At 38.7% G+C, this 13,644-nt stretch overlaps 1 protein-coding gene across 1 annotated transcript in view; it reads left to right on the top strand.

Annotated features, from left to right (window-relative positions):
• The window catches only part of DNAH5 (dynein axonemal heavy chain 5), a 213,886-nt gene that overhangs the window by 186,527 nt on the left and 13,715 nt on the right, over positions 1–13,644 (top strand). The window contains exons 70-74 of the mRNA XM_041731659.1: positions 1,253–1,402; positions 5,601–5,846; positions 8,874–9,093; positions 10,240–10,445; positions 11,047–11,250. Coding sequence (XP_041587593.1) covers positions 1,253–1,402; positions 5,601–5,846; positions 8,874–9,093; positions 10,240–10,445; positions 11,047–11,250 — 1,026 coding nt within the window. The remainder of the gene's footprint in view (positions 1–1,252; positions 1,403–5,600; positions 5,847–8,873; positions 9,094–10,239; positions 10,446–11,046; positions 11,251–13,644) is intronic.

Here is a 13,644-nt window from a genome sequence, read left to right as displayed (position 1 = left end):
AGCTGAATTGAGACAAACCAGGAAACAGATTTTTGAAAATCAGGTGACCAGAGAGAAGTCACACTGGGATCAAGGGGGCTTTATTCAGTCACAAGCTATAGACTTTTTATGACCAAAACATGCAGTAAGGATGGTTCTTGACTTTCCCAGTTTATGTTGACTGGAAGCCCAATGTTCACCTCTACTTGTATGTTTTGGCTTATGCCTGGTAATCTGTATTGTTTCTGCCATATAATTTAAACCATTCTTTTGGGTTAAATAACTTTCATTTGAGGGGTTTAATGCACTCTAGTGTGTTCTCCTGTGAGATGACTAATAGTGACCTTTCCCCAGCTGATAACTTGTTACTGAAGTTGCTGTCTTCTGGCAATTCTTAGGCCCCAAACCCCTCTACATCATGGAGTCTTTCATGATTGAGGGAGGTTATTCCTTTTTATTCCTACACAATACTTTCTAAATATAGATCTGGACTGTTTTTTCCCTTTGATTAGGCCTCCAAGAAATAAACTCAGGGTTTTAATCAAAGGCGATATACCAGAGAACATAGGATTATATTATCTGCAGACATTATTTGTTTGTTCTCTGTTTTGCGGATGATTGCCCATGGAATGCGAATGCTTGTCTCTGTTTGATTTTTTTAAGCTCCAAAGGATAATGGACTGTATTCTCTTCCCCTTTATCAATTGCCTAACAGAAGCATGTGTGTCATTTCTTATTTGATGATGATGTTAAGTCGTATATTTCAAATTACTCTAGATTAATAGGGTATTGACCAAAAAGCTTTTTGTTCAATAATAAGCATATATTAAATGTCTTCTTCTGTGCCAGGAGTGGTCCCAGGAAATGAGAAAACATACGTGAATAAGTGAGTTAATTTGTTCCTGATCATGAAAGGATTTCATAAAGCAAATAAGATTTCCTTAAATAATGAAAATGAGTTTTCATTGATTTCTTTATTTCTTACAAATGTGTTACCACAAAGGCATTCGAAGAAATTAAACAACTCAAGATTCTCCCTGCTTCAAAAGCTAGCTGTAAGCTAGCATTAATACAGACTGTCTTTAAAGCAAATCACATTTGATTTTAGACTGTCATACATTTTGGTATGGGAATATAAAATTTAAAAAGAAGTCAAGGGATATGGTTCACACGTGTCTAGAATAGTCAGAAGATTTGATGAAAAATATCCATGAACTATTGCTGAAAGATTTTTCTGTGCTGTGATGCAATTCTTATCCCCTGGTATCTGTAGATATCAAGAAATGAGAAGATGTGGAAAATTTGGTTTGATAAGGAAAACCCTGAGGAGGAACCCCTTCCAAATGCCTATGATAAATCTCTTGACTGCTTTAGACGTCTTCTCCTTATTAGATCCTGGTGTCCTGACAGAACCATTGCCCAGGTAAAAAGCTCATATTAGAAAAATAGGAGGATATTTTTAAAAGACTTTTTATTATTTTTAAATAATCTCTACCCCTGTTGTGGGGTTTGAAGCTACTACTATTCTGAGATCAAGGGTCCACAGACTGAGCCAGCCAGATGCTCCTAGGAGAATATTTTAAAGGAGAATTTCATTCTAAATTTAAAGAAATATTAAAAAATTTAATCCCAGTGAGAATTTTTTGGAGGCTTCTATGTAATTTTCTGGCAATACCTACGTGAAAAAATGGAAAAGTAAACAAATGTAGTGAGGGGTATATTTGGGCTAAGTGATTTAATAGTCTTCTTTGGTCTAAATGGTACAGGAGTGAATGAGAAAGCCATGTTTTTAAGGTCAGCTTGTAGGTATAGCATAAAGGTAATGTATTACTCTTCCATACCATGTTTTAATAGTAAAATTATATTTCTTTAAATAGAAAGGATGTGAAAACCCTAGAAAGAGAGGGAGGCACAGTATTCCCAAATCTACAGTTACAACCCCAGAAAACCCTTGATGCAAGAGTTGGCCTAAAGCTCTTTGAATTTTGCATATGGTTTAAATGTGAATCCTGCCTCCAGAAGATCCATCTTTTCAAAGACCTTTAATCTCTGGTCTACTGTCATGGAAATGTCACTACTAATAAGACTTGTCCTGCCTTCACAACGAAAAGTTTAGCTTGAATATTCAGGCAGGTTGATTCTTTAGGGGCTTCTCCAGACAAACCAAAGAGTCACAATACCCTGGGTTTATAATAGAATGTAGGAAATTCTCTCTTCAGTCTCCAGAGGGAGTGTTAAAAACATGGAATAACCACCTCCAAGTCCATGTACGTACCAAGGAATCATGAAAACAACTAGATTCAATGATTTATTGAGAAAAGAAAAATGAGTTTTGCAAGGCAGGGCAACTGCAATCACTCTTTCCTCAGTTTTTCTTCTCAACTTCATTACTTTTATTCTGCCCAAAAGAATTGTCAAATTGTTGCCTTAAGGACAATGTAGAAGATTCAAGTAGTTTTTCCTTTTTCTTTCTTTCTTTTCTTTTCTTTCTTTCTTTCTTTCTTTCTTTCTTTCTTTCTCTTTCTTTTTCTTTCTTTCTTTCTTTCTCTTTCTTTTTCTTTCTTTCTTTCTCTTTCTTTCTTTTCTTTTCTTTTTTTTTCTTTTCTTTTCTTTCTTTTTTCTTCCTTCCTCCCTCCTTCTCTCTGCCTCCCTCTCTTCCTCCTTCCCTCCGTCCCTCTCTTCTCCCCTTCCTTTCTCCCCTCTATCTCTCTCCATCTACTCCCTTCCTTCCTTTTTCTTCCCCCAATGTAACACTTTATGTGGTTCTGTGCTGAATTTAAGTCTACAAAGCTCTTTTGTAACCTCGTTGTCTTCATGCTGGCTTCTGTCAGCGTAGACTGACTATAGCCATGGCTTCCTGACTAGGATCTCCTTTTGTTCCTCTTGTCTACTCTAGTCAATTCTATATACTCCAGAAGAAATGGAAATATGATTATGCTATTCCTTGCTTTTTATAAAGTCTTTCAATGGCTTCCTGTGGCTATTATGATTACACCCAAGTCTTAAGATCTACAAGGCCCCTTTGGAAAAATATCCTCTCCTGAAATTCTTCTACTTGCATTACATTCCTTTTGTGATTTTCAAGCAGGCATCTTCTTGGGAAGCATATTAGAAGGTCTACAGTGTGGTTACATTCAGTCCACGTTCCCCATAAGTAGCATCAGGCTTGTTCTTAGTATTTTGGCTGAGCATCACTGCCAGGAGACATTGAGCTGCCTGGTTGCCAAAACAGTGCCCTCCCAGAAGTTATCTCATGCCTCATACACATTTGTGTCTCAAAAACACTCAGCAAAAAGGGTCAGAACAGGTGCAGAGGTTTGTGTTAGGTTTTTTCCAAATGAACGGCAGAGAAATAAAAAAATGGCAGAGCCAGGCAGTAGGTTCGAGAGTGCTTTAACGGGGAGCGCTCCCGGGCGAGGTTGCGTGACTCGGAGAGGTGGCCCGAGTCAGGGAAGTCGCGGGGTTGGGGGTGTGGGGTTTTAAGCCCTATTGGTTAGGGGTCTGGGTCCGGTGGGTCCCCTTCCAAATGAGGCAAGGGAACACCGTGTCCCTAGGTGATTGGCTGGCGGTGGGGATAGTACAGCCGACGGGGGTGGTCCCTGGCTGGAAAGTCCCGGATGGAAAGTTTTGTTTTCCCATCTAGGCTTCGATTCACGGGAGATGAGTGGTGGTCACGGCTGCCTTGGCGGGAAGATCAGCCATTTTGACCCAATTTGAGATGTCCGCCATTTTGGGTGCCCCTGTCTCTCAGCCAGCCCAACAGTTTGTTTATTTTTTACCCAGACTCAGAGATTGAGCCTATTTCATTGGAATCAGATATTGGGACAAAAACACTCTTCAGGGGTATGTGAAAAGTAACCTGTGGCAGTGTGGCGCTCTATTTCCATTCATGCCAATGAAGTATGCAGAAGGCTGAGTGTCCACAACTGAATCTTACCTGAGTTCCGCTGGTATCCTTCTGTCCCCTACTGCTAACCTGCTCTTTCTGTTTCAAGGTCTCTGCATATGTGCTCTCTCCATGGAATGCTCACCGCTCTGGCTCTCCGACCTGTCATCTTTGTTTAGATAAATCCCACTTGTCATCCAAAGACCATTTAGATGAGTCTCTTATAGCTACTGCCTTCCCACTCTAGCCTGCAAAGGGGGCAAACGTGAGTGGGAACATCATCCCAGTTTTTAAGCTCAGAGACCTGGGGCGTGACAATCACTTTGAGAGTGCATAGCACCTAGCTGGATACTCAAAATGGAGGAAGAGTAATACAGGCTTACTGTATTACTCTGTATTACTGTATGAATTACTGTATGACTGACTGTAATTACTGACTGAAATAAAACTTTGGATGTTTTTAAGTCAAAGTCAAACTGGTTAAAACAGTTTAACCAGCACCACCCTCACTTTGGTCCAGGTTTATCTGAAGCCTCTCTGATTTAAGGGAAACCCTGCCTACACCTGTTTTATGTTTCTCTGGGAATGGAAGTAGGATTCTTCCAAGGCCAACTTCACCAAGGCTCCCTTGCCTAGCCCCTGGAAGGGTTAGGAGTCATGTGGTACCCACATCTGGGCTCTGCTTATTATGTGAGAGCAGTTCTTCTGGGGATCTCACTGGGGAGAGAAACTTGGGTTTTACCTCCATGGGGTAGGAGAAGAAAACAGAATAGGAAACTATTCTTTGAGGAAACCCAGTTTTTACCAGGGGGAGAATATGGACCACAGGTCATACTCACAACAGGATTTTGTTGAGCATAACTATTTTACTTTGTTTGAAAAAGGACTATGTTGTTACTTGAAATACTTTCATATGGTTGATAATATAGTTAACAATTATTATAATTGTACAATATTATAATACTATATTACATTTGCAATATTACTATATTATACTATAATACTATATTATATAATACTATATATTATACTATACTGTATAATACTATAATTGCTATATTATAATAATACTATATTATACTATATTATATACTATATTATACTTATTATAATTGTATATTATATTATAACTGCAATATTGTGAGCATATATTTTAATGAAAATAAAATTAACAGTAACAAAGATAAGCCAAAAATGGGGAGGGATCATGACATTAATCTTATGATTAATCTCTTAATCTCATGATTAAGAGAACAATTATGGACTAAATCTTTAAAACAATAATTCATTCAGGAAAAATCTAATATATTTCATTCAATAAGAAGTCATTCAATAATTATCTATTAAGTATCCATTAAATCCAGCAGGCATTGTGCTGCTTATTTGATTATTAGAATGCATATACATTTCCCTTAAAGTATCCTAAATAATAGTTTCCTGATATTTTAAATTTTGTACTAAGAAGTAGCCAGTGTATATAAACAGGTTCCAGACTAGGAGTTGGCCAACTTGGGTTCTGGTCTTTGAACTGTGTGATTGTGTGTTGGCAAATAATATAGCCTCTCCATCTATAGAGTGGAGATGTACAAGAAGAATGTCTCTGTCCTATTTCCTTGGCAGAGTTACTAGGGACATCATTGAGATAATCTACAAAAATGAATTTTGGAAGCCACACTGGATCATACACATGACGGAGTTAGAATCGTTTTGGTGACTCCTGTACTGTTTTTGGCAGGCCCGCAAATACATCATGGACTCCATGGGAGAGCGCTACACAGAAGGAGTTATCCTGGACTTGGAAAAGACATGGGAGGAATCTGATCCACGGACACCACTCATCTGTCTTCTCTCTATGGGCTCAGATCCCACAGATTCCATCATTGCTTTGGGGAAGAGATTAAAAATAGAAACCCATTATGTGTCCATGGGCCAGGGCCAGGAGGTCCATGTGCGCAAGCTTTTACAGCAGACTATGACGAATGTGAGGCCAAATGTCAACTTTTATATTATGTTGCTATTATAGGTTATAGAATAGCAATGCAGAAAAGAATTTATGAATCATTAAGAGTTTTAATTTACATGCTGCATGCTGTTCACTTACCAGGGGAAAGTTCAATATCTACTAGAAAATTTCCATGGAAAAACAGATCTCATTTTTTCTGTTGAACCTTGACCTATAGAAAACCAACCCCATCAGAACATCTTATTTCCCAACTGGTTTGCATAGATCCCAAACACTCAGGGGAGTCTACAGCCCCACCCCCTCTGTCATACATTCTAGCCCCTCTGCATGCTTCCAGCTCTGTCTTGGAATCTCCAACACTCCAGAATCCACCACACCATGTCTTTCTTGAGTTCCAGAATGTATAATCTGTGCCCTGCAGTCCTCTGGCCTGGCCCAAATCCCAGAGGCCAGGAATCTGCCATTACCCTGTGGTGGTACCAGAGATTTTAGGAAACCTGGCTTTTACCTTCCAGGCTGGGGCTCCTAGAGCCCTTTGTGGCTTGCAAATTCTATAGTGTGCAGAGCGTGCCATTCTCAGGCCTCACCTGGGGACCACAAAGTACTGGAAACCACATGATAATCTTGCTAAAGGGATAGTCAAGTCCAGAACTAGGGTACTTTCAGGGACTTAAATTAGCTTAATGCAGAAGTGGTGTTCCATTTCATCTCTAGAATTCCATCTCCTGGACAGGCACTCATGTGTTTACTCTGGTCTAGCTCTCTTAGGAGTGTCCAACTCTGTCTAGAGGATCCCTTCACCCCTTTTTCCCTTTTCCCTTGCACTTTGGCCAGGGAGGGAGAACCACTTGGCTTCTCATTGCTGCTGGAGAATATGCAATCTTGGTCTAGATGCTTTTCTGGCCTTTTTTTTTTTTTGAGATCAGACCCTCCTTCCCTACATCTGAACTCTCCGCTCCTACCTCAAGATTCCTTCTGTGCCCTCTGGGGAATTCCCTCTGCTGAAGATAAATTTGGCTGTCTTCATGCCACCCCCAACCTCCAACTACTAGGCCCACCATGAAACCACTGGGTTCTAGGTCCTGGCTACTGATTCTAGAACCTCACTATTGTGCCATATCATGGTTTCCCCTGGTCTAGAACTGAGCCCATTGGGTCGTAGAACCTCCACATTTATCTTGTGGCTCTTTTATTCCAAAATTATGCCCTGCTCCCTGCTTTGGGGATGGTTGTGATAGAGCTCACATGTGTGCCATGTCTAAGCACTTCATAGGCAGCTGGGAGAGCAGCAGGGGTGGACTGAAGTGTGTCCAGAGAAGAAAATATGCATCTCTACTTAAGAATGCCACTCTGAAAGGGACACCTGGGTGGCTCAATTGGTTAAGTGGCCGACTCTTGATTTTGGCTCAGTCATGATCTCAGGGTCCTGGAATTGAGCCCCAAGTTGGGCTCTGCACTCAGATTGGTATCTGCTTGGGATTCCCTCTACCCCTCTCCATCTGCGCCTCCCCCTGCTCATGCTCTTTTTAACTCTCTCTCTCATACATAAAATCTTAAAAAGAATAGGTCTGGTCTGACATGAGGGCTTGGTGAGCTTCCACCCTGGCTTCTCCCTCCTCTTGGCCGCCTCCCCTCTCTTCCCTCCCTCTTTTCACTTCCTCTTTTCCTCCCTCTGCATATTACTGGGCTTAGAACAAAAACACCAACAATTACAGGACACTTATTTAACTCTAATTTAAAATAAATAACTGTTAAATAATTATAGTTTCAGGCAACTAAATTAGAGTATAAATGGAATAATTTTAGCCCTCAGTTTATGGATAATTTAGTAAACTACTAAATTAGCAGTTTAGTAATTCAAGTAAAAGAAAAAATTCTTAGTATTAACATGCTAATAACTTTTCAGAGATAATAGTTTTTAAAAGTTTTTTAAGTAAGGTTTGAGGTGGGGCACCTAGGTGGCTCAGTCAGTAACAGTCTGCAAGTCTTGATCTTGGGATTGTGGGTTCAAGCCCCACATTGAGTGTAGAGAGTACTTAAAAAATAAAAAAATACATATTTTTAAGATTTTATTTATTTATTCATGAGAGACACAGAGAGAGAGAGGTAGAGACACAGGCAGAGGGAGAAGCAGGGTCTCTGTGGGGAGCTTGATGCAGGACTTGATCACAGGACCTGAGATCATACGCTCAACCACTGAGCCACTCAGATGCCCCCCAAATAAAATCTTAATAAAAAAGCAAGATTTGAGGCAATATGACAGAATGAACCAATTACACAAGAATAACAACATGGATGATCTACTCAGTAAGAAGGACACATTCTTAATACAGAATGTGGTAATCTCACAGAAACAACCTCAGCCAATAGTTTCCAGGGGGAGGATTAAAATAGCAAACTTCTCACTTCAGATTCTCTAGCATGCGGGGTGACAGAGGGTGGCTCAATCCTTTATGTGGTGGTTGTTTTATATTTAATTTTTTTGTTTGAATTGTGAAAGGTGCCAATTGAATTTTTCAAGGAACAAAAAATTACTCATTCAGCAGTGCTCTGTACTCAAGAAAATAAAACGGGATATATGAAATTTCGCAGTGATCCGTGTTATACTAAGATTTTAGATTTGGTGCTTGATTTGTTTCTTGGAAAGAGAAATAACTCAGGCTGCACCAGTCAAATCTAAATGAGCCAAAGTTACAGAGTCAAAAAAACAGCTATAGATTATGATGTGGATATTATCTTTCATTTTAGTAAGAATATTCCGTAGATTAGATATTGAGTAAATTATTACAACATGATCTAAAATATTGCCTCTGTTGCTTTATATAAGGAATATTCTTACGCTCATAAAATGTTTTATACAAAAGATAGGGCTTATTATTTATCTCAACTAAATGTTATTGTATCCAGAGATTCGACCTGGATGAATTTAGTGGTTAGTGTGCATCTCTGTTAAATTTTAATTACTTACTTCCTGAAGAATGTATTAATTTAAATCTCTGGGTGAAACACGATAGTCTCATTTCCATTTACTTGTTGTTGACTTAGGGAGGATGGGCACTTCTGCAGAACTGCCATTTGGGGCTCGATTTCATGGATGAGCTAATGGACATAATTATAGAAACTGAGACTGTACATGATGCTTTTCGCCTCTGGATGACCACCGAAGTTCATAGGCACTTTCCCATTACACTCCTTCAGATGGCCATTAAATTTGCCAATGAGCCTCCACAGGGCCTCCGGGCAGGACTGAAAAGAACATATGGTGGTGAGTTGAGGAATACTTCGAAGTTTACAGGAGTTTTTCATACTTAAATTTGTTGTGTTAAAGAAATTATAAAAACAGCAAGGATAGAGTTATAGCAAATTGTACTGTTATTTAACATGATGGGGATTGGATGCCACTTCGTCATGTTCCACATGGAATGTGTTCTGGTGGCCTTAGGGCATCAGAGCTCACCATTATCCACCTTGTGTTTTTCCTATTTTCTCCATATTGCTTTGTTTTGGCCTATGCTGTTCTCCAGCTAGACACCTGCCTTTTTATGTTTAACATAATTTTATCATTTATGATCTTCACACTCTATACCTAAAGTTGGCCAGTAGCCTCTTCCAAGAGGAGAGGCTGAATTAAAGTTATGACCTGCTTCCATTACAAGAAGCCATCTGAACAAACTAATTTTTATTGTGTTGCCAACAAGGCTCAAATTTCTGTCAAGCTACAAGGTAATGTGGGGGTAAAATAAATGTGGAAGGATGAGGGCAGTAAAAAATTTCTAAATAAAAAATATACAATTTTATATATAATATAATCTATACACATATATAGTAATTATAATTATTATTTGGGGAATATACTCAGCTTGTGGTGGGCTTTGATACAGAGTTTTAATTAATAATAAATTGTTAGTAGTATATACAGAAGCCCATTGCAACCTGAGTACATGCTCTAAATAATAATAATAATAAAAAGTAATTATAATTAGTAGTTTTAGTAATAATATTTATAATAGCATTATATTAAATAATATATTATTAAATTATTAGATATTAAATAATAATACAAATATTAGTATTTACAATACTAGTATTTTAGTGATTATATTTATTTTACTGCCATCCTTCTTGCACCTGTAGTTTATCCCCACAGTATCTTGTCAGATTGTCAGGAACTTGACCCATGTTAGCCAGCCCCCAACTACCTCCCCCAATCTCTTTGGAGATATTTCAGAGAGAAATACCCTCTGGACACCCAAGTTAAATTATAATTGCCATGTGAATGTGATAAAATGAATTCAAGATAAGTGAATTTTACTCTCAGGAATTTACAAAAATAATCAGTAACATAAATGTAATAAAAAAAATAAAGGTGTATGAATGATGATACAGTTTTTCACCCCACTGACCACAACAGGTGTGAGCCAAGACCTGCTGGATGTGAATACTGCCTCCCAGTGGAAGCCCATGCTGTATGCTGTGGCTTTTCTGCACTCCACAGTCCAGGAGAGGAGGAAGTTTGGTCCTCTGGGGTGGAACATCCCCTATGAATTTAATCAAGCCGATTTTAATGCCACTGTGCAGTTCGTCCAAAACCACTTAGATGACATGGATGTCAAAAAGGTACTGTGTGTGTGCCGCCTTGTGCTGCTGGCAACTGTGGGCAGGGGTCGTCAAGCTCATGCAGCTGCCCAGCTTTGGGATTGGTTCTGTGCGAGTGATGATCTGTGTTTGCAAAGTCATGGCAACCTGGTCACACTTGCCTCTCTGCATTTCACATGAAAAAAATAAACTTTTAATTTCTCACAGCCAAGTTGAAATTACATATAAGACAACAGAGTCTATTGGGGGGAGGGGGGGCGGATAGGTAAGAAAACTTGTTTTTTAAAATCTTAAAAAATGAAAATGAAAGTCTAGAGTACTGTTGAAGCATGTGCATTTTAAAAAGCTGCCACAATATTCTCAAAAACTATCTTTTTTTGATTGAAATTAAAGTATGAAAGCTATGAATGCACCAAAAAGGTCTATTTCAAATCATGAGGAGGAGCTTTGGGTAATCCTCAAGTTTGTCTTTGTCATTTACTTCCTGCACTTTTAACATTACTGATGAAGAATGAATGAATGAATGACATTGGTGACCATGAATATGCAGATGTTGCTTGGTGGGGAAAATCAGGATGAGCCAGTAGTCAGTTCTATGCAACTATTCTGTAAATTTCCACAGGGTGTCTCCTGGACCACCATCCGCTACATGATAGGGGAGATTCAGTATGGGGGCAGAGTCACGGATGACTACGATAAGAGGTTGCTGAACACATTTGCTAAGGTCTGGTTCAGTGAAAATATGTTTGGATCAGATTTCAGCTTTTACCAAGGATATAATATTCCAAAATGCAACACAGTGGATAACTACCTTCAATATATCCAGGTTTGTCAACTTCAGAATTTTATGCATAGAGAAAATATCTACAGCCTATTGATGATTTTGATATTTATTTACACTGCAAATACTGCTTTTAAAATAAATTTTAATGGTGATACGTATTTGCTTTATTCCTATGTTTATATTCACCTAATGATTAAAAGGTTTTTCAGAGTGTGTGTTTTGTTTGACTTCACACCCTGCTTTCTCTTTTATACTTCAGTGAGGAATATTCTTTGGGAATATGAGTATTTTTCTGGAATCCACTTTGCATAGGAGCTTCCTTCCTCAATCTGGGCACCAGTGACATTCTGGGCAGGATTCTTCTTGGTGGTGGGGGGGCTGTGTATAGAATGGTTAGCAGCATCCCTGACCCTACTAGATCTAGATGTCAGCAGCATCCCCCCCGCCTCCAGTTGTGACAACCAAAAATGTTTCCAGACGTTGCCAAACATCCCCTGGGGTCAAAATCAGCCCTGGCTGAGAAGTGCTGCTCTAGGAAGGAATAAGATAGATTTTGACAGGAAATTTTGGGGAAAAGATCTGATTTGTGTTTCAAGATAACTACATTTTCTGTCTCTGTACCTTGAACTCATTAGATCATTATTTAGAAATTTCTTTTGCCTCTGAGATTTATCTCACAGTGAACAAACAAAAGCCCAGAGGCCCCAAAGGGCTAGTTTTATCAGTATAGAGGTTCTGTGATATATAAATGCAATGAGTTTATCATATATTACCACCTCTACAATTTTATTAATTCAGATCAACAAATATATTTGTCTTAACTGTACTACATATGTCTTTAAATCATTAGCACTGAATAGGAAAGTGCCTCTGAAGATATAAATTTAGATGTGCCTGTACATGTATTTATTTACATATACCTCATTTCACAATGAACCTGAGGTTGTTCATAAGAAGACATTATATTAAAAGGAATAAAATAAGGAAGGAGATATTGCAGGAAAAATGTGAGGCAATAATAAAGTTTAAGATGCAATTCACACATAGAAACAAATGTCAAATTTAGGTGCATTTTTTTCTTTCAAATAGCTGTGTTCTTTGCCTGCTTGTTCTGCTTCCGATTGTCTCTTGATGTCTGCATTTCTCTCGGACTTGGTTGTTTCAATATGCCTCTTTTCCTAGTCTCCATCTTTCTCCTTGGAGAGTACAGTTCCCACTGTACTCTTTGGCTCCCTTCTTTGGGCTTTAATTTTCTGGTACTTTAAAAACATAGTAGTCATTAGTTATACCACATTTATTAATGTTGTGCCCAAGATTGTGAATCCGAGAAACCACCAAGGAGCCGACAACGATGCAAACACACAAGGGTTTATTTACAAGCTCTAGCTTGGGTCCAAGTATACCTGACACAGCGGAGCAGGGACTTGGACCCTCAGGGGGGTTTCAGCTTACTTTTATGGGCTGGTCTAGGGGACCTCCAGAAGGGGTGGAGGAATTTTTCAAGTTCTGTTTACATTCTGATATGGGGCTTTCAAGGGCATTGAGCTCTGTTCTCATTCTGATATGGGGCTTTCTAGGACGTTAAGCTGTAAACTGTTTTCTTCCTGTAACTGAAGTAATGTAAATTTCAGCTCTTCTTCTTCTTCTTCTTCTTCTTCTTCTTCTTCTTCTTCTTCTTCTTCTTCTTCTTCTTCTTCTTCTTCTTCTTCTTCTTCTTCTTCTTCTTCTTCTTCTTCTTCTTCTTCTTCTTCTTCTTCTTTCTTCTTCTTCTTCTTCTTCTTTTCTTCTTTCTTTCTTCTCAGGGGCCTGGAATGACTGGACGTGTGCTAACGTTGAACTTAAAGTGGAATGGCCTTAATTTTCTTGGCCTCCACAATTAAAATGATTGGTTTGAATTAAATCAACTTCAGAAAACAAAATACTAATCCATACCTCCCCTTCTATTTCATGTATTCTAAAATAAGACCATGTCTCTTTGATTAAATTTGCTTGAGGTACAGATGTTAAGGAACCATGAACTTATTATGTTTCTTGGTGTTCATCTTATTTCAAGCCAACCTTTTATTCTTTTCTGGAGGAATCATTGAGATTGCAGCGTGACACAAAAAAGACATACCATGTAAATAGTTATCTTTTTGGTGGAGGGAGGATTATTTTTTGTTATCTATTTATTTTTATTTTTTATTTTTTTTTAAATTTTTATTTATTTATGATAGGAACACAGTGAGAGAGAGAGGCAGAGACACAGGCAGAGGGAGAAGCAGGCTCCATGCACCGGGAGCCCGACGTGGGATTCGATCCCGGATCTCCAGGATTGCGCCCTGGGCCAAAGGCAGGCGCCAAACCGCTGCGCCACCCAGGGATCCCAATTTATTTTTAAATTTGAGTATAGTTGGCACACAATGCTACATTATTTATCTTAATAAAAATGTTTGT

This window comes from Vulpes lagopus, chromosome 17 (genome assembly GCF_018345385.1).
Source record: "Vulpes lagopus strain Blue_001 chromosome 17, ASM1834538v1, whole genome shotgun sequence".
NCBI classification, from domain to species: Eukaryota; Metazoa; Chordata; class Mammalia; order Carnivora; family Canidae; genus Vulpes; species Vulpes lagopus.
Note: the sequence above shows the minus strand (reverse complement) of the source record. Positions and strands in the feature narration are given on the sequence as shown.